Raw genomic sequence first — 21173 nt, 5'->3', positions numbered from 1 at the left:
CACTACCCACCCTGTATTCTTCTTTGCACCCCTGCTTAAAGATTCTTGACACAGCTGAGCTCCCACTTCAAAGGGTGGAGACCAACTCTTTGCACAGGCCCTGAGTGTCAAGGCTATGCTCCCTCAAGCAGTGGAACTGTGCTTTCCATTGATTGCTCTTGTATTAGTGCTTGAAAAAACCTGTGGCCATCATTGCGTGTTCCCAGCTTTCACTTTACCCTGCTTGAGCACAACTATGCTAAAGTTCAGTCCTTTCTGTAACCTTACCTCTGTTTCTTTCTGGCTTGCCACTGAGAAATGCTTAATATTTGAACTTGATCTTAAGGATCAGAGAAATATATTGTAGAAATGACCGTATATATGCTGTATGAAGTATGAAATGTTTATATAATCATCTAAAGCAGTAAATACGTCTCTGAAGGGATTGTGTCTACGTTGCTGAGTCTCCAGAGTGGGGTGGTTAGGGAAGAATGAGAAATTCCAAAGTAAACTTGCCTAAAAGTTTTAAAAATAAAAATGTGTAAGTAATGAGTTGCACTCTCCACAGATATGATTATTTGGAGTTCACTGATGCCAGAGGTGCAAAAACTCGTTATGATACAAAGGTTGGCACCGAGAAGTGGCCCAAGGTGAGTGACTTTAAAATATTGTGCAAAATATACATTTGTTAATATTAGAGTACCCTGGAACTCTGGGGTGTTTTGCATCATAGGTAAGAGGTTCTACAGAGACCTTGTAATCTGATAACTTCATACCTTTGGGAGTGTGTGTGTGTGTGTGTGTGTGTGTGTGTGTGGACACACCCCTCTCTAATGCTCAGAAGGGTAGGGGGGAGTGGAGAAATCTGTAATTCCACATTGATGCAAATGAATAGAATGAATGACCAAGAAGGTCCTTTCCAGTACTCATGTCTGATTAACTCACTACCCCCAGCTACCATGTAGAAAACCATGTTTCACTGCAGTTAAACATACAGTTGAAATTGTTCTCTGATCCCTTGTATCTAATTAATTTTAAATAATTCTTGAGATGGCAAGTTGAATTCATTTATTATTTTCTTGTGGCCACTCAGGTGCTAGTTCATAGCTACTCCAGTGTAACGTTTCCCTGTCATTATATTTTTTTAACATCAAAAGCTGTATTGTGGGCTGAAACTTTCAATTATTCTTTGACTAGAAAGTTGAAACTAATTGCTGTAGGCTGTTCAGTCATGTTATGGGAGAGGGGGGACGCTAGCACATATTACAGAGAAACCATGAGAATATTGAAAAACACAATTGCTGAAGGAAATTTATGATCCCGAAATGTCTTCCTGTCATGTACATTTGGCAAAATGACTGTTTTGTTGCTCTGTAGAAAGTGACCTTTAAGGCTGGCCCACGGCTGCAGTTTCTCTTTCACTCTGACAGCAGTAATAATGAGTGGGGCTACAAGTTCTCCGTCACTGCTTACGGCCTCCCAGATGTCGCAGTTTCTTGGGGCTTGGATTTACAGCTGCTTGTATCCAGGTTGATGGGGCGCTTGGCTTCACGGAGTATGGCACTGAAATCCCAACTGGGTAAGTTGAATTAGTTTCTCTAGCAGTCACACTTCCAGGATGGGGGTGAGGTGCAAGAATTTAATATTTTATATTCTTAAAAGGAATACATATTGTTCCAGCCCACTCATATTTGAAAACAGAAAATCCTGACAAGGTTGCCAGTTACAGACCAAGTTGGTAATGACTAAAATTTTTAACCATCTGGTGACTTTTTAGTGGGTTATGTGCAGCAAGTTTGGTTGCGGCCTTAAGCTAACTCTTTAACCTTCTCTCTGGGAACATTACATAAAAATACCATCACTATTGGCACCCTTTGCAGTCTTAAGAGGCCAAGAGTGGAATGGACTTGGAGACATAACTTCTCTGGCTCTTGGAGTGGTCATGTCAAATGTCAAAGCAGATTGCGTGAGGGGAAATCTTTGATTTCCATTGCATATGCTGTGTTTTTTCTGTGGATTTCATGAGGATTTCATTCTCCATAGTTTGGCAGCATTAAATTTGCACCAGAAAATGGAAAAAGAGAGAATTCCTAGCGCACAATTTATGCTGATTTTTAAAATATTCCCTTTGATCATTTGGAATTTCCTAAATCTAAAAGGAGCTGGGGGAACACTTATTTTAATTCCTGTATTGGAGCACCATAAATCAGCATAATCTGTAGGTTATTTACTAGACCTCTGAACCATAATGCAAAATTCATTCTGATATTAACTTTTGCTTGTGTTTGTTGAGGGGTCATTATGAAACTTCATGAGTGCTTTGCAGTGCAGAACCTGTCCATGTGATTTGGCCAGATTTCTGCTCTGTCTGCCTAAACTTTCCCTGAAGTTTTCAGTCACAATTCTGTTTAATTGTTTACATGTATTCTGGTATCACCCACAATATATTAAGCACTGTCTACAGGCACAGGAAGGTGCAATCCCTGCCCCAGAGAGCTTGCTATTCAAGGCCCTGGTGCCACAATCTCCTCTGCACATATTTAACTTCAGTCATATGAGTAGTGAATTCATTTGGGCTACTGACATAAGTAAAGTTAAGAATGCATGTGTTTGCGGGGGTTTAGGCCTGTGAAGATAGACAACATGCAAAGGGTTGGCCACAGGTATTACAATCTTATATGTATGTGTCACGTATGAATTAAGATTTTCAAAAAAAGGAGCCCAAAGTTAGGAACTTAAGTCTATTTTTATACATGTGCTTTATTTTTCAAAAGTGCTGAGCATCCTATAGTTCTCCGTTGAGGTCAACAAGAGCTTTCAAGTTTTCAGAACTCCAGAAAGTCAGGCAGATGCATAGCTATGGGTTTGGGAACTTAAGTTTAGGGTTTCTGTTTCCAAAAATCTGTTCCTCAGTGTATACATTATATGTATTTTGTTACATGCTATAGGTTATGGCATGCCAGTGGTGGATGAAGTAATAGCCCTATATCTGTAGCTTGTAAAGTGCTTTCAGTAGTCGGATACTATGGTCATGAGTACATCTTAGATGTTTAAATGTAGGGCCTTTTACAATAGTAACATGCTGTAGCATTGTATTTGTTAATCTGCATTAATGTCAGCAGTAAGACTGTACAGGAGTGGTGTGATATCTGTCTGCTGCGTATGTGGCACTAAACATCACGAGTGACTGTCAGTCTGAGACATTTTTTGTTCCACATGCCATTTCCTTTCTGTTTTCCTTTCACAGCAGGTGTTGAAAATTGTGCATTTTTGCAGTCATAAAATTGAACAAAAATATTGAGTATTGAACATAAATCCATGTCTGTCTTGCCATTTCTGCAGAGCTAGGTCGTGAAGCAGAGCTGCCTCCTTCAAAAGTGACATCAGTTCTTAATTCTCCTTTATGGAAACCTGTCTTCAGGCATCAGATGTGTCCTGAGGCGACTTTGGAAGCAAATGAACCCAGTCAAGTGCACCAAAATGAAGAGGTATTTAGGCCACTGTTTCTGTTTTATGGGTAGGAAAACACTATGCATGAGAGTGGTTTTATTCAGGCTTAATGAGCTGACACATCTCTAAATGTACACTGCTAGGCTGAGGTTGTCATCTTATGGGCTTCTGAATTATCAAGAGAAATTTTTTTTCTGTGCCCTTTATATTAAGTTGTCATTCTTTACTGTATCTGTCTGAGGTATGGGTTCTTCAAATATATAAATGAGATGCAAGCATTTTTAAACGGATATTAAGTAAATGTTTTAATACTCTTTCCAGACTAAGAACACTCATGTGGATGACTGCCATAACTTTCTTCTCGACTTTGCAAAATCAGATCCTTCCCAGGATTTCTGTGGGCAAAATTCTGAGCTTTTCAAAGGACTTATACAGGCATGTAAAAAACAGGCCCCAAAGACAGATATAGTTGCTGGTTCCACTGTTGATCAAGCTGTGAACGCCACATTTGCTGCTTTGGTGTATCTCACTCCAGATTTATATGGGAAGCTACAAAAATATGGTAACTCTTATATTAGTGAATATATCAATAATGAAGGCTGATAGTTTGTAAGAAATCATATTATTATTCAGTTGTAAAACTTGAAAAAAATATTTAGTTTCAAAAATATTCAGGTGGTTAGATGCTTCATCCTGTATAAAGAAAATATTACAGTACTGCACTCACCAACTAGACAGACTTTGTGCCACAATAGACTAATAAGATGATAATGCTTTGTTAGTGTTTTTCATCATCACAGCTCTTTTCAAAGGTTAGCTAATCATCACAAATCATCTAAATCGCATAGGCAAATAGAGTTATCCTTATTTTAAAAAGGAGTAAACTAAGCCAGAGATGTTGTGATTTGACCAAGTCCACAAGGGACATTGGTTTTTGAACCAGGATTGTAACTCAAAAGTATCTGTCTCCCACGAGTTGTGCCATTACAACACAACTCTCTCTCATTCAGCCATTTTCAGCTCTCATTAAACGTTTCCTAAACAGCAAGGAACAAAGTGTTTACATTTTAGCAGTACTGTTTGGGGAGGAAATGCAAATGAATCCACTAAGTAGTGTCATGCTTTGGAAAGTGAGCTCGCAACCCACTGTGGGGTTTAAGTTAATATTCTTCTCCTAACTCATGCAGTTGGCTCTCAGTATTGCAACTTGTACCTTTCCAGAGAGTAGGGTTGCCAACTTTTCTTTCTAATGTGCAATACGCTATTTATATGTCACAACATGCTATCTGAAGTAAGTGCTTATCTGTTGAATAAAAAAGTGATATTTGGACTGTCAGGGCCTGATTCTGAGGGGTAATGAGCACATGCAACTCCCTTTGAAGTCCTGGGAGTAGCCTCTATTTGTCCTGCCTGTACATTTGCAGGACTCGTATGTATTCACTGTAACTGTACATACTCATTTATTATTCAACTTTGCAAATAGGCCTGTCAGGGTACAGGAGATGGTTTTAATGCATTACCAGCTTTTGTAGTATATCCGTAAGAACAATAGGGAACAAAACAACCTGCCTGGCATTGCCTTAAGGGGTAGATGACAGGGTCTATTGCCGCCTTTTGCAGGTATCTTATTTTATTTTAATCCTTGAGTGATGTGAAACTGAATCAGTGAAAAAAAGGACTTTCCTCTTTTGTTTTGTTTTCACAGTCATCAGTGGAGGCAAGATGTCTCTGAATGAAGAGTTTGCACAAGTATATTCTCTGGCTGATGGGATTAGAATATGGATGGTACGGTTGTTCAGAATGATTATTTCTATCTGGGTTTTCTTCTTTCACACACATTTTTGCTCCTGACCCCCAGTGCGAAGTCTGTGTCACTGTACTTTGAAATGCCTTGTAAAAATGGTTTTGGTGCGGAGGGGGGGAGGGTCTGTTTTTATTTTCTCTCAATAATTGCAGATCAGTTTTGTTCAACTTAGAAGTAAAAAGATGTTTTTCCTGACTGCCAGCCCTGCAAAATCAATTTTGGCTTTAATAATCCAGCTTAGGCCTTTGATTTCATGCATCATTACCACTATGTAAAGATTCTGTGAGCCAAGCTCTTCCCTAGTTTTTTCAATGAAGGTGCTGAGGTAGAATTTTGTCCTGCAATTGGAATTCTTTTGATTATTGTATCGTATAGTCTAACCTGTTCTTAAAAACCTGCAACGACAGGGAGTCCACAATCACCCCTGGAAGCCTATTCCAGAGCTTATGCATCAGCCAGAAAGAGAGATCTCCCTCACATAGTTATTTTGGCTCTGCTGTGCTAAAAGGAGGAGAGGAAAGAGTGGTAAAATAATTGTGCATTTTTTTGTTATTTAAATCACCAGCTGTGGTTAAAGATATGCACAGGGATCAGATCCCTTTGCTGAAAAGAGAAGAGATACACACATACTTACTTTTACCCGATTTAACACTTGTTGTGCACAACATGTCTCTAAAAGAACTAGTATAATCAGCTCAGCTTTCTTTTGGTTTGAAAGAGTCAAGCTTTTCAGTGTATTTCACTGGGTTGTGCCATAGGCTGACCAGCAAGATGTTCTAGACCATAAAGGATTAGTCCTGTATTGGAGACTTAGCATGTCTTAATCTCAGGAGTGGACTAATGAGATTCTCTAATTGTGGTGCAGTCTTCATGCTGCCATGCCATCTGGATAGGCAGAATTTCACATTTTTAATGAATTTAATTAACTTCCTGTTTACAGTTAGAAATGAAGCAGAAGTTCCTGATGGGTAAAGGAAATGATACAGTAGAGAAACAGACTATAGAAACAAGTGAAGTGAACCCAGAAATCCTTGGTAAGTGTCTTTCCTGATGGCTTAGCCTAACTTTGTCTTATGTAGCTCTTCTCATTTTTTCTGTGCTCAAGAAAATTAATTAGCCATTTAGGCTATCTTATGTTTAAAACTTTGTGGACAGGGATAAATTAGCTGATGTGATGTGCACTGTCTCCAGAGATTTTTACTAAAGAATCAGAAAGCAAGATTGGATCATCTTACTGATGGTTGAACCGTCACTTTAAAAAGTTGTTTGTAACGACACTTCACATGTTGCATGCTTTGTATGATTGGTGTGAATATTTTGAATAGGCAGTTAATGTTGGGAGATCCAGACACTCGCCATACTTCCAGGACTTTCTGGCCAGAAGATAAAAAATTAAGAGCCAAAAAATTAGGAGGCAATTTCTACTTAAATTACATAGGAAAGGTATTACGCAAGATTTGATCTGGTGACTCTACTAACTTGCCTTTTCCCCACCAATTTTTATATTGCAGCAAAACAGTGTATTCAGAAGAGCTTATTGTTGTTAAAATTTTTGCCTGTGAGAGCAAAGGCAAAAGATCTTGCTTCTGACAACTGGGATGCTTCAGAAGTAGAGGATGTCCAACAGTACCACGCTGATAAACGTCAAAGGACTAGTTCTATTGTAGAAGCAGATTTTCAAGCAGCAAACTCATTGCCGTCAAATGGAGTATTTCACCCTGCTTCTGCAGAAAGAGGTCGAGTGGTAGACTCTGACACGAAGATTAAGCAAGCACCAGACCCACCCCAGACAGAAGTAGCCTCTGAATCTCAAACCAAGCCCCTTGAAAATACAGTTTCACAGCAAGAGGACACAGCATCTCCTCCCTCCACTCCAACTCGCAAGTCTCAGTTCAGCCGTGGAAGACTAAGGCTGCTATCTTTTAGATCAATGGAAGAGCCTAAATCAGTGCCCACTGTGAAGGAGAAATATCCTGTACTGAAAAATATATTAGACTTTATTAAGGATCAATCACTTTCCCATGAAAGGTGAGCAAACTTGAAAATTTGCAATCCATCGTATTTAAGATTGTGACTTCAGAGCTTTCAGATGATGAGATAAAGCATATTTTTATCTTTAGTAATATTTCTCTAATTTCAGGTGCTTGAAAAACAGTCCATTACATTTTGATATGAAGGCATCAAACTTATGACTCACAACCCACCTTAGGCTTCCAAAGAATATTTAATCTGACTCATTTAACTCACATAGAACTTCAGGATTATGAATAGTGATTGCATTCCCTTACTGTCCCTATGCTGCAGTTTGCCCTGCTTCATCAAATCTGCTTGTGAGGCAGTGTTACTTCCTGTCTGTGGTTGAATGGGGAAATAACTGCTTCTGGAAATTACAACTGCCTAGCGGAGTTAGCAGGTCTTGGATAACAGATCTAGAACAGTGAGAGGAGGGATCTTCAAAGGGCCAATCTGCAAATTTTACCTAGAGGACATTCTTCCAGAACCAGCCCAAGGTTTAGAGGTTGGAACAGGGAGTTGCAAATCCTGGGTTCTATTCCTGGCTCTACCACTCACCCTGCAACTTTGGGTAAAATACTTGTAAATAACCCATTATTGTTTTTACCAAGGTGTTCAAGGCAATATACAGTACAGCTAATAATTTAGATGCCAACTCATCTAACTCGTTTAACTTCTCAAGTGTTGATTGCATTATGAGGTACTGAAGAACCGGTGTTTTGAAGTTGTCATTGGGAGTTGGTGTTTTTCCTAGTATTTTAAAGGTCCTTGCTTTGAGGAAAGCCCAAGCCCAAAGTATCCTAGAAGTGCTGAAGACAATCCGCCAGTGTTTAGAATCTCTTGGGCAGCCGCACTGTTTCCATCCACCTTGTGTACTCTTTCTTTTGGAACTTCTGGCCTGCCAGAAAGACTTTACAAAGTAAGTATCTTTCTTAGAAAACTGGAGCTAACACAATTCTGTATAGCATGTCTGCATGGCCTGACTCAGTACTGATTGCCCAGGGTGAGAAGAATGAGAAGTGATGGCCTTGTGAATACAGATACAAGAGCAAGTGCATAAATTGATCTGAGCACAATATTTAAGTTTCTGTGCACACTTTCTATGGTGCATTTTGATTGTTTACTTTTTCATAGTGGTACTTGGAGGTTTAATTGCAATATTCCTATTTATGCCAATAGGGGTCAGCAGCTTACCCACAGCATATAGCTATTAAAATGTTCCCAATTATCTAACTGGATCACAGAAAACACAGAAAATTAGACTCGAATAGTCTTAGACATTCACACTCTTTAGCTTTCTGTTTATTATTTCAGTTTAAACTGCTGCCTAAATAGGATCGGTTCATCTTTTTCCTTCAATAAGAATTTAAGCTGGAGCTAGACGAGCTGGGTTAGATTAATTTTAGTTGCTCTATCAGCAATACTTGCTTGGGAGAGTTCTTTTCCCTTTTGAGTCTTTTCTCCATAAATTAGTGTATTAGCTAATATGCAGTTAGATACTTAGTTGTGGAACTAGCTTCCTCTGGCAGTGTCCAATGGCTAGTGTTTTACCAACTCATCTTTTTAGTCATTCAGTTGCTTCTCCATGAATATTGGGATTTGGAAAGATACATTTATTTTAAATATGACTAATAGGTCATATTAAAAGGTGGTGATTATAATGTTAGTCTATGTAGATTCTAAAGCTGATTGCCTATGACTTGATGCCCAAACTGAGTTCTCATTATAGAGTGCTGAGTAATATCTGTTAGCTGCTTTCTTGCTGTGTGTTTTTAAAATTTATTTGCGTTGGACTTTTCAGGGCCCGGTGGTCAAATATTATGAGTCGTCTTGATACTTTTGACAGTTCCATAGGAACAATCTGCATTTGGTGTTCTGTTTTGCGCTTCACTTCTAATTCTATTTCTATTTGAACAAAGTGTGCTATGTGAAGTAAAGTGGTGGATTCTACATCTGCTAAACTGACTTTTTTACTTTTAGTTATTTTGGACACTTGGAAGGTTGTGGTGCTGAACTGCACAAAGAAATTCGAGAGTCCTACTATCAGCTTGTTCTGTTTTTGGTCAATGCCATGAAGGGATTTAACAGCATTAATGACAGGTACTGAACGTAGCCTACCTATGTAACATAGAATGTTATTTTTGTTACCTTTGTCCTCCCTCACACCTTCCCTCCTATTATTAGTTATTTGTATTGCCCTGTATCAAATAAGAGTATCAATTTTGGTAGTGGTGTGACCATTCTTTCCTCTTTTTGTATGCAATCTGACATGATGAGCTATAATTAGGAGTGCAATTTTGTCATGGAGGTCACGGAATCCGTGACTTCCAGAGACCTCCATGACTTGAGCCCCCAGTGCCTGGGAGCTGTAGGGTCCCGCACCATCCCTGGCAGTTGGGAACTGTGGGGTCCAAGCTCTGGGCCGCCGTGGGAACCGCCAGAGCTCTGGGCCGGGACCCCCTGGGTGATGTGGGGAGCCTGCAGCTCCCTATTTCGTTCTGCATATTTTTAGTAAAAGTCTCAGATAGGTCACGGGCTTCTGTGATTTTTTCCTTATTGCTCATGACCTGTTCATGACTTTTACTTAAAATACGTGTGACAAAATCTTAGTCTTAGTTGTAATTATTATTGGGGCTTTTTGGTGCTACTATAATATAGAAAATCACTTTTTACTTAATTTTGCTAATTAGTCAGGACAGGGATAAAATTCAGCCGTACTGGATCACTTTGTTCATTTATTTTGATATGTGTAATGTAACTTTTGCCTCTTAATATACACTTAGACATATATCAATAATAGTAAATGTACTGTAGCATATTTGGCAAGAATAACAAGTATTAGTGACAGGAGACAGCACCACAGCACATTCTGCTGTTAAAACTGCACAGTGAGACAATCAGCTTTTTGATTCGAACTATTGGAATTTTGAAAGCTTGTGGGTTAGTAAAGTAAGGTTCTACTGTTCATTTAATTTGACATGCAACAACTTATTTAAGGTTTCAGTGATAAATACTTTATTCTTTCCCCCCAAATCGTATTGCTGCAACTTCAGATTAAAGCTGTCATGGTTTTCCCAATTTGTTTAGATCATTGCTCCCTGCCTTATCCTGCGTGCAGACATCCCTCCTTCACCTCTTGGATATGAGCTGGGAACCAAGTGATCTTTCGTTTTTCGTTGATATACAATTACCACTTCTTCTTATGACTATGTCACAAGAAAACATAAGCATTCATGACAGCGTAATTTGGTAAGTCAGCAAGACTACAATTTTTATATAGAACTAAGTTTTTGTACAGTTTTTGGCAAGAATGAGCTCTGAACTTTGAAACAAGTAGTAAAGACACTGAAGACAGGTGAGGTAAAATTTTCAAAAGCATTTATGTCCCATTTTTCAGAAGCTACTACATCATTTAGACTCTTAAATTGCATTGTCTTAAGTGCTTTTGAAAACTTTACAGAGATGTAAAAAGTAACAATTTGTGCACTAGCAGAAATGTGTTTTTAAACTGACTATTGCCAAGCAATATCACACTACTAGCAAGTTACCAGCAAGATAGACATCATCTTACTCCTCTGGCATGCGTATCACATCTGCATGTCTCAGAGTGCATTCATTTTAACCTTACCCTTGGCCCGTTTGTTCTAGAAGGAAATAATCTTCATTTGCCTATATTCTATCATAGTTACCCAATAGCAGCTCTGTGAGTTTGGATTTCCCAGGTGATGTGCGTTCTCCCCGGTGTATGTGTGTGCTTGTGTGAGTTTTTAAATAAAACAAAAAAAACCAACAACCTTCCTTGTGGCAGGGGGGAAAGGTCTCTGGAATATTGTGGCGGTGCTTTAGTTTTTAGGTGAAATACATGATCTTGTCTTCTTAGCACATTGTGTCTGAATTTTAGTTTTTTTTAAATAAACTATCCCAAAATGCATTATTAGGCAGCCTGTTTGCATTCAAACTTAATTTTGAGCTTTTTTTTTAGTCAGTGGAGTGAAGAAGATGAGATTGCAGACTACAAGCAAAACTCTGAGTGGATGGATGAATGTCAGGATGTAATGTTTGAGACCTGGTATGAAAAGATAGCCCAAGCTGACCCAGAGAAACAGAGAAAGGTGACCTCATGATTTTGTTTATTTTTTTCATGCTCCTTGTGGATATTTTTTTCAAAGGCACAAAGGGAGAAATGGCAAACTCCCACTGGTCTTCTATGAGTTGGGCACCGAACTCCCCTGTGTGCCTTTGAAAATCTCCTTGGAAGTGCACACATAGATATCTCATCATGCTTTCTGGCAGAAAGGAACATTCTGCTTTGTGTTTCGAAAGGGCTTTCTCAAAACCAAGATATATTCAACAAGTAAATTATGTCCATTTATTGTTCCAGATGCACATGTTTGTTGCTCGTTACTGTGACCTGTTGAATGTGGACATATCATGTGATGGTTGTGATGAGATTGCACCCTGGCATCGCTACCGCTGTTTGCAGTGCAATGACATGGATCTATGTAAAACTTGTTTCCTAGGTAAGAATCTTGTCAGAATATACTTCTGGAGCCGAAATAGTGTCTTTCCATATCATACATTAGAGAGTTTTCTATGAAATGGGCAAAAGGAAAGATTTTTTTTAGAAACTTCCCAAGATCTTAACACTCGTAATTTTTCCTGTTTTTTCTAATCTGAATGTCACCTGCCTAAATTTTCAGTATATATCTGAATCATGTGCTTTTTAATGGACACACTAACATAAGTACAACTGGAGGAGTGACTTTGAATTCACAAGTGCTTGTAGGATTCAAACTTGCAAGTTGCCAGTGTCGTCTGAACTTGAATGTGGCATGGAATTCCAAACATAAAATTTCTCCTTTTAGATCTTTTCTCCTTTCTTTTATCTTTGATTTTTGTCTCCTAAACAAAAATGTAACCATATTTGATTAGTGTGGATTTCTTTTGGAATGAACTCAATCAGTTGTATTGGAACCAGTCATACTGCAATATTCATTGAAAGAATTGTGGTGAGCTGGAAAAGAGAATATAGGTGATTTGAATGATATTGATCAGTCAGTTCATAAAGCAGAACATACTGTAGATCCTATGGTAAGGCTAATTTGTATAGTAAAGTAAGTTTCTCTAATATGGTATATCTGATCACTTGATGCAACTTAGACACCTTCACAACTCAGACTCTCCTTTTTCACCGAACTGCTAGCAGAACTTTGGTGTCCAGAGCTTATAAAGTAGGTGTTGGCTTCCTAATGCTGCTTGTAGATCAAGCTCTCTGCTTAGAGGGATAAACAGAGTTCTTTAGTCGTGTGTACTCATCTAATCAATAATAATAAAAGAACAGAAAAATAACGTAAGAAGCATATACTGGCATTATTATGAAAGGAATGGGAAGATAGCTACTGTACCTAGAGGTTATTGGAGAGACAAACTTTCTTTTTAATTCTACTTAGGTGGCGTTAAACCTAAAGGTCATGAGGATGACCATGAAATGGTTAACATGGAATATGCCTGTGATCATTGCCAAGGGGTTATTATAGGTCGACGGATGAACTGCAATGTGTGTGATGACTTTGATCTTTGCTATGGGTGTTATTCTGCAAAGAAATACTCTGACAGGTATTGGTATGCGATTCAATTCTCACCAGCTTGTGGGCAAAAACATCAGCAATTAACACCTCCTACAACCAGTCACTCTAGTGTCACTCCTTGGGAACCTGTGTCTGACCCCAGAATATCCAATTATCGTCCTTAGGAGAAAAGTAGCAAATGTTGAGCAAAAGTTTTCAGCTCTAAATCCTACCCCAAACTTCAAAGTAAGTTGGTTACAAATCTTTCACATCTTGTAGTCCTAAAAGTGTTCACCACCCAGAAGTATCAGAAGATTGATAAGATAGAGTTGGTGAGCAAGCTCCTTGCACATACGGAGATTTACTTTCTTATTACCTCTACCACTGCAAGATTGCTGCCAGAGTTGTTCACATAAACTTGATTGGTAGAGCTGGAGTTCTGGGGGCAGATGTTGAACTAGTGTAAATCGTCAGCGCTCCTTTGAGCCCAATGGAACTCTGACAGTTTATGCCTTGTAAGGATCTGCAGTTTGAAATTTTGAAACGTGCTTTCTATTCTTCCTTCTTTTGCAGAAAGAAAACTTGCATTTAAACTTAAGTTCTAAACTGTAAACACTTTCTTTCAGTCACCTTCCCACTCACAGCATCACAATATATCCGATGGTGACCATTCGAATCAGTGACCGACAGAGACTCATCCAGCCTTATATCCACAACTATTCTTGGCTGCTGTTCGCTGCCTTGACACTCTACTGTGCAGACTTGGCAAGTGGGGATGAAGTAGGAGAGAAACTTGATTCACAGATTGTCAGTCATGCTAGAGTTCTGCAACATCAATGTATACAGCTCATTGGAGACTGCCTGATGAAAGCACAGCATGGAAAAGGTGACCCAAATCCTCCATTTATTGAAACAGAGTAATTGTTAGAATGACCCTGGTGCAAAGCCTCTGGTTAATGACTTTGCAGTTTTCCAAGGAAAGAAAAGCCTAGCTTAATAGGAATAGCTCAGTGGTTTGACCATTGGTCTGCTAAACCCAGGGTTGTGAGTTCAGTCCTTGAGGGGACCACTTAGGGATCTGGGACAAAATCAGTACTTGGTCCTGCTAGTGAAGGCAGGGGGCTGGACTCAATGACCTTTTGGGGTCCCTTACAGTTCTATGAGAGGCATATCTCCATATATTATATTAATATCAGAGGGAAGCTACTTTCCATTTCACTAATAGTACAGAGACTATTTTATAACTGATCATTTAGAAATCTTATTAGAGTAACAATATTCTCAGTGAGAATGGAACATGTGATGGAAAAAAAGAAGGCTTAAGAAAATTAAAGTAATATACTGGGACAACTTCTCATAAATTTTCAGTTTAAGAAGACACACTATGCCTGGATATGGATGCTGTTATCTTGTCTACAGGGGCCCTGAGGAACAAAAAAATAAGATATGATGGAAAGTGTTTCTTGATCTGCACTATTGGCTAGATAATTTTAATCTTATTCATGATGTGAAATAAGGTGCTGCAGAAACAGTGCCACTGACTTCACGGGGGTGGGGGGAGAGATCAATCTAAGTTACGCAACTTCAGCTACGTGAATAACATAGCTGAAGTCGACGTACTTAGCTCTACTTGCGATGGTGTCTTCACTGTGGTAAGTTGATGGCTGATGCTCTCCTGTCGATTTCGCCTGCGCCTCCGAGTCGATGGGAGAGTGCTCGACAGTCGATTATCGTGTCTAGTCTAGAGGTGATTGACCCCCACTGGATCGATCACGGTGGGTAATGTAGACAAGCCCTAAGATTCTACTCAGTGTGAAATAAGGTGGCAGAATACAGCTCTATGTAAACTGTGCTTGAAAGTTAAAGGTTTTGTTTAAATTTGGAAAAAGCTTGTTCTGTCATACAGGTCTAATTTATAAAGTATAAAAAAGCCAGAAGTGGCTGAGAATTTAATTTGGATGGTAACAGACTGAGTACCAGTGATGAATGAACCTGGTGATATTCTAAGCTCTCAGCTGTGTTGGTAGCTGGTTCTGGTCATTTTAGAGTGACAGTCCTGGAATTGGGTTTCAGAGTGGTAGCTGTGTCAATCTGTATCAGCAAAAAGAACAAGGAGTCCTTGTGGCACCTTTTTTATATAGATTAACATATCTGAGTCTCTCTTGCTAGCAGCTACCAGATTTTGGTTGTGAAAGGCTACGTGTCTTAAGGTTCAATCCTTAAATAGATTTTGTGATCTTTTCCGCTCAGGTTTGAAAGCTTTAGCTCTCCTCTGCATGTTGCCAGAAGGTGAATCTTTCTCAGAGAATGAGACCACTTCTGTCAGCCCTCCAACAGGTGGTGTTATAGAGGGCCATGCTGGTGTTAAAGCAGCGGAGGGAATGAATAAAAAGCCAAGAACAGGCTCTTTTGTACATTGCAATGTAAGTACCGCTTCTTTATGAAATTCCAAAGTACAGTTCAGTTGATGTCCATTCTTGTACGGTCCTCAACAGGGATAAATATTTCTATTCTTTTCTCCAGTGATGTGGGGTGCAGTAAGTGAACTGGCACGTTATATCTCAATCACTGCGTCATCTTACAGTTAGGTGACTTTGATTCTTCAACCCTGTGTGTGCGATGGACAAAGCAATGTTTGCCCTCTGAATGGGCCATGGGTGCCTAAATTAGTTTTCAGGGACATAGTCCCCTGCCCAGCCTTACAATTCAATTTCGTAGGCCAAATAGTTTCCCATGAAAGAGAAACTTATTTGTGGATGTAAAGTTACATACAACATAGGGAAAATGTGTAATTTTTATTTTGTATATGGAAACTCAAGGCTTGAACATAGCATGAAATACATCAATGAAGGGTTTTTATAATTTAAAATAACTTTTTGCCCAGTCAAAATAATTGACTTTGTTTCTTTCTGTGGCTTTAACTTGGTGAATTAAATTGTTCTTCAGTCTCTTGGTATATTTATTTTGTTTAATTTTTAGGGGAAAGGAGATATTTTTGATGAAATTCAGTCTTCTGTAGAAAAAAAAGAAAGCCAAAGCAATCCTTCTAATGCTCCTTTATCAAAGAAAGAAGTTTTGAGACAGGATTCAGAGACATTGGCTCTTAATTCTATAGACAATAACATATCTTCACATCTTCCAGGTAAGAGAGTTCCCATTTCATCCAACATACACATACTCCACATATATACACAACTGGATTTTTGTGTCCATCCTTATCTTGTACGTTTGTAAATAGATTCAGTTGAAGTAAACAGGCTGCTGCATCAAGACCTCATAATCTTATGGCTTTGCAATACCCATACATAGAGCATTTTACCTGAATTTCAGTTTGTACAGATTACGACATAGCTAGGTTTGAAAGATCAACCTGAATTGCACACATTATGTGATTATGGTAAAGTATATCTCTACATACAAATTATAGTGCTATTGGATCTAATACATTACAAAGATTTAAGCATGCTTTCTTGCTTAGTAAATTTCTCCCCGGCATTTCAAACCCATTTCTCTAGATTACTCAAGTGAATATATTCAATATAGTCATTATCTGCTTGCTGTGTATTAAGTTGCAGAGATGATTTAAATCTTTTTCTCTTCCTTCCCCTTTCTGTATTCTTCTTTTTCACTTTTCTACTAATTTAGAGTCCATTCCTTCCCCTTGTTTTCTCTTGAAAGCGCACATCAAAAGCTGTGCTGTGCCTATGATCTTGTCTCTTTTTAAATTTTTAGTATAAAACTAGAGGTTTTATAGAGATGCCTTTATTTATTAAGGTATGTAATCTAGAAAGTACTGCTTGCATTTTTAAAAAACTAAATTATGGTCAGTAAACTATGAAATAATTGTTTAATAGTACTCTTGCATGATACAATTTATTTGTTAGACATAACTGTAAACGTATTTTAAACAAGGTTTAAGATCCCATGCACAGTATTATCCATGTGTGACTGTACTCACAAGGGACTAGAGAATCTAATTTCAAGCCAATGTTCTCATAATGTTAGGTTTTCCTCCTTAAACCAGAAGTGAAGAGTTTCCTAGAGTGAAGATATGTAGAGGCAATTCTCAAATGAGAAAGAAAGATGACTTAACAGTAACTGTAACTTTAATTATCTCTGTATATCCATTTCTTACTCCTTTTGGATTGCTGTTGAGATCTTTGCATCAGGGATAAGGAAATGGGGAAAGCTGTAGAATCAAGTCTTCTCATAGATGACAAGTTGGTAGATTGCCATATCATGGATTAACAGACTGACTGCTATAACCCAGCTTTTAAACCATGGGTAGGCGACCTATGGCATGCTTGCCAAAGGTGGCATGTGAGCTGATTTTTTCAGTATTACTCACGCTGCCCAGGTCCTGGCCACTGGTCCGGGAGGCTCTGCATTTTAATTTAATTTTAAATGAAGCTTCTTAAACATTTAAAAAACCTTATTCACTTTACATACAACAATAGTTGAGTTATATATTGTAGACTTATAGAAAGAGACCTTCTAAAAAAACATGAAAGTATATTAGCAGTACACGAAACCTTAAATTAGAGTGAATAAATGAAGACTTGACACACCACTTCTAAAAGGTTACCGACCCCTGTTTTAAGCAGTGTCTCTTGGAGGAACCTTTTCAGTGTGGCAGACCCCCACAGAGTCCTACTTCTTCCTTCAGGGTAGGCCCCACAGCCTCCTTTCCTCCCCGACTCAAGCTGCTGAGCTCTGGTACTCCTGCTTCAATACTGCGAGCTCTGCCCAGCAAGTCCCATTGAGGTAGACTCCTGTAAAGATTTATACATACATCAAGAATGCGCCTCAGCAAGTATTTGCAGTGGCACCCAAGCAACAGGTTTTATAAGTCAACTGGAACATAGCATTGGAAGTCCTTGGGTTAGCCTAGAGAAATAAAGGCTAAAGTGTAGTCCATTCTGGTCAAGACTGAGCAGTTCATTAGCCACTGTGTAGTGAACTCCATGTCAGGCTCTGTCTCTCTCAGACCTCCTGAGTCAGTCCCAGGAGAGAGCAGCCAGCTACCTCTAGAAACCAACTCTTTTTATCTCGTGCTGGTCACCTTTGTTCTTTGGACACGGCCTGCAGAAAAGCAGAGAAAAGCTCCTTCCTCTGGGTTTTTGTTTGCTAGGTGTCAAATGTTCTGGTGATTGGGGCTTTCCATTGTCATCTTGGGTTTTCCGTTGATATGGGCTAGCCTCCGTAAATCCTTTTAGTGACCCATTCAGTCCACTCGGATAGCTAGGGGACACACACACCTGTCTCTCTCCTGTGTCTCTTGGTCAGCCCTGAAAGCAGTCTTAATCCTATTTCCCACACTGGGTAGCAGTGCACAATATAGGGGGAAACTAAAGCACACAGAGGATACATTAAAAATACATCCAAAAAATCCTGTTTTATCACAACCCATGCTTTAAAAGCAAAGCTGTTTGATTGAATCTGTCTTTTCCAGCTATACTCACCCACTCATTTCAAATCAGGTATAGTTTTAGCAGTCAGTATTCTTGAGAACCCATGAAGTGGGAAGTTAAATGTTTTTTGCAGTATTTAAAAGCTGGGATTCCACCCATTCAGATTGTATACGCAGCAGTGGTTCTAATTCTAGTAATCCAAGACACACAAGCTTTTGAAATAAGGTTGATAAAGTTGGAAGAGGCGATACACAAGATGGTAATCAGAATGATGTGACTTTAAAGTCTCTGTCTCTGAGCCAGTTTACTAGATATAGGGCTTGTCATAAAGATGCATTAATGTAGTATTGTTTGAAATGAGGCTATACATTAACGCACTCTAAGGAACTTGTAGTGCAAGCCAGCAGGGTCCACACAGGATATACCTCATGCCTGTGTGGTCTAGAACTGACAGGCCCCTGGTGTGCACTAACGCACGATGTAGACAAGCCCATTGTCTTTGTGTGTCTATTTATACTTACTATTTCAGACTTTAAATATTACATTTTCACTTACATTCTACAGTTTTACTGTTTTTAAATTCATGTTTATTTAAAACACAGATGCTGAAAATTCAGAAGATTCATCCCAAAAGCAGGCAGAGAAGGCTCTAATGCCTAGCCAGGAGCAAGTCTTTGCTGAATGCTCTCAGAAGAGGGTTCTTGGCTTGCTGGCAGCTATGTTACCACCTTTCAAATCTGTAAGAATGAAGTACAAACTCTTCCTCCCTGCCCCCTCGGAAAACTAGTTGATTTGTGAGGAAAAATGGGGAAAATTCAAGCTGAAACAAAGATGTAATGGGAGAAGGAGAGGCTGGGAAGGTGTGGATAGGGAAGAACTACTCTAGTTCGTCTTTTTTGCTAGCTTGTGTCAAAATGCTAATGTTGAAGTGTTTTATTACATTATTTAGTTATATTATTAATTAACCACCAACCGTCAGGTAAAGTTCAGATTTGTTTGTTTGTCTAACTTTAAATCAGCCCAACTAAACTTGGTGTTAACATTTTTGCTCTGGGCTTATGCACCAGGTTTTTACCACAAAGTAAATTCCCCTCCTTGTCTCTCCCTGCTTTCCCCCCCCCCCATCCTATTTTATGGAAAAAGTATTTCCAATATAAAAGGAACATAACTGTAAAGCATCTTGAAAAGGCCGCAGGCCCTCTTCCCCTGTCCCCTAAACACCTTGCGAGGGCCACAGATCTGATTGTCCCTATTGATTTGCACCAGTGAGTAGGCTTATCACTATGCAATTAGTTTGTCTCTGTTCTTTTCTGGGTGCACACTTGGTAAGCTTAGCTAGAAAAAATTCACTGCCTATATCCACTATAACTTTTATAGGCACTTAACTCTCAAATCAAAAGCAATTTTTTCTTTCCCAATGGAAGTATCTTCTCAGCCAGAGCTATTTCCATGCCAGACTTCACTTTCTACACACCAAAAGTGCTTAACCTTTTTTTAAAATTGTGTTTTCTTTACTCCCTCATGCTGAGAGGTGGTTGAATAGCTTTCCCTCAAATTTTCCCCCTTTACGTAGATACAAGGCTGGAAAACTTCAGCCAAAAAGGTGACGGTTTCTGAACACTGAGTAATTAATAAGTTTCTGCTCGAACCCTCATTATACTGTATAACTATGACTAAAGGCTTTGCTATGTTTCCTGTTCTAATGAGATTTTTCTCTCTTATTCACAGGGATGCACAATGTCTTTGATTAACCTGGAACAGATTCTCCCACTGATGTTTCAGGTTGTAATCTCCAATGCTGGCCACTTAAATGAAACCTATCATTTAACCCTGGGTCTTCTGGGCCAGTTAATTCTGAGACTTATGCCTGCAGAAGTCGATGCTGCAGTGACAAAGGTCCTTTCAGCCAAACACAGCCTGTTTGCAGCAGGAGATGGGTCTACAGTGCCAGAAGGCTGGAAGACTACTCATCTTCTGTTCAGTCTGGGAGCCGTATGCTTAGACAGGTGCTTTTTAATGTCCACCTACAAAGATAATTCTTGATTTTGTCTGCTCAACAGGAGGAGGGGAGGAGTGTAACCTGATCTAGGCTAATTCTTGAGCCCGGTCCTGTGAAGTGCATATTAGCCAGGGCTCCCACTGAAGTCAACATCTCTTAGGGTCATGCTGCATGACCCTATCAACTGAGAGATGGGTAATTTTCAAAGGCTAATATAGGACACTGTTGTGGAAGAGGAGGATTTTGGGGTTTAGAAAAGAGCAAGGGCCAGTCCTACTCCCTGAACTTTTGATGTGACCTGTCTCCATATCCTCCTAATTCCAACATGTTCCTCAGTCCAGGTGAAGGTAGGTCATATCACAGAGGTGGGCAAGCTATGGCCCGCAGGCTACATCCAGCCTGCGGGACCGTCCTGTCGGGCACCTGAGCTCCTGCCCCGGGAGCCTAGCCGCCTGCTCCTCCCCTGCTGTTCCCCCCTCCCCTGCAGCCTCAGCTTGCTCTGCTGCTGGTGCAATGCTCTGGGCAGCAGGGCTGCAAGCTCCTGGGGAAGTGCAGCTGCAGAGCCCGGCCTGACCTGGTGCTTTGTTCTGTGCAGTGGCGTGGATGGTTCCAGCCGGGTGGCTGTCCTGGTGCTCTGGGCAGCACGGCCGTGGTGCTGCCAGCCACCAGTGCTCCAGCCAGCACAGTACAGGGGCCAAAAAGTTTGCCCGCCCCTGTCATTTCAGAAGGTCAAGCTGGAAAGAGCCAACGGAGGGAGGCAAGGCCTATAGAGGATAGGATAGAGGGAGCTGCGTTGTAGAGGGGTCTAGCAAGATAGAAAGAAGTCTTGGATTCAGGGAGAGATAGTGAAGTTGCTTTGAAGTACCTTAAGTGGAAGTAGAACACTCTTCAAGAGTGAAGGTTAGTAGCATGCATTATTAAAAACTGTGTTAAGCATTATTCCACACTCT

At 39.7% G+C, this 21173-nt stretch overlaps 1 protein-coding gene across 1 annotated transcript in view; it reads left to right on the top strand.

The window, feature by feature from the left end:
* The window catches only part of ZZEF1 (zinc finger ZZ-type and EF-hand domain containing 1), a 79960-nt gene that overhangs the window by 34532 nt on the left and 24255 nt on the right, over nucleotides 1-21173 (top strand). Inside the window, exons 23-40 of the mRNA XM_032786965.2 lie at nucleotides 548-629; nucleotides 1357-1558; nucleotides 3322-3467; nucleotides 3751-3991; nucleotides 5135-5214; nucleotides 6174-6267; nucleotides 6745-7261; nucleotides 8001-8165; nucleotides 9227-9346; nucleotides 10334-10495; nucleotides 11229-11358; nucleotides 11628-11766; nucleotides 12697-12862; nucleotides 13440-13699; nucleotides 15064-15236; nucleotides 15793-15955; nucleotides 18827-18963; nucleotides 19953-20230. Coding sequence (XP_032642856.2) covers nucleotides 548-629; nucleotides 1357-1558; nucleotides 3322-3467; nucleotides 3751-3991; nucleotides 5135-5214; nucleotides 6174-6267; nucleotides 6745-7261; nucleotides 8001-8165; nucleotides 9227-9346; nucleotides 10334-10495; nucleotides 11229-11358; nucleotides 11628-11766; nucleotides 12697-12862; nucleotides 13440-13699; nucleotides 15064-15236; nucleotides 15793-15955; nucleotides 18827-18963; nucleotides 19953-20230 — 3255 coding nt within the window. The remainder of the gene's footprint in view (nucleotides 1-547; nucleotides 630-1356; nucleotides 1559-3321; nucleotides 3468-3750; nucleotides 3992-5134; nucleotides 5215-6173; nucleotides 6268-6744; nucleotides 7262-8000; nucleotides 8166-9226; nucleotides 9347-10333; nucleotides 10496-11228; nucleotides 11359-11627; nucleotides 11767-12696; nucleotides 12863-13439; nucleotides 13700-15063; nucleotides 15237-15792; nucleotides 15956-18826; nucleotides 18964-19952; nucleotides 20231-21173) is intronic.

The sequence above is a fragment of the Chelonoidis abingdonii genome, chromosome 20 (genome assembly GCF_003597395.2).
Source record: "Chelonoidis abingdonii isolate Lonesome George chromosome 20, CheloAbing_2.0, whole genome shotgun sequence".
Taxonomy (NCBI): domain Eukaryota; kingdom Metazoa; phylum Chordata; order Testudines; family Testudinidae; genus Chelonoidis; species Chelonoidis abingdonii.
This window is presented reverse-complemented; position numbering and strand designations above follow the sequence as displayed.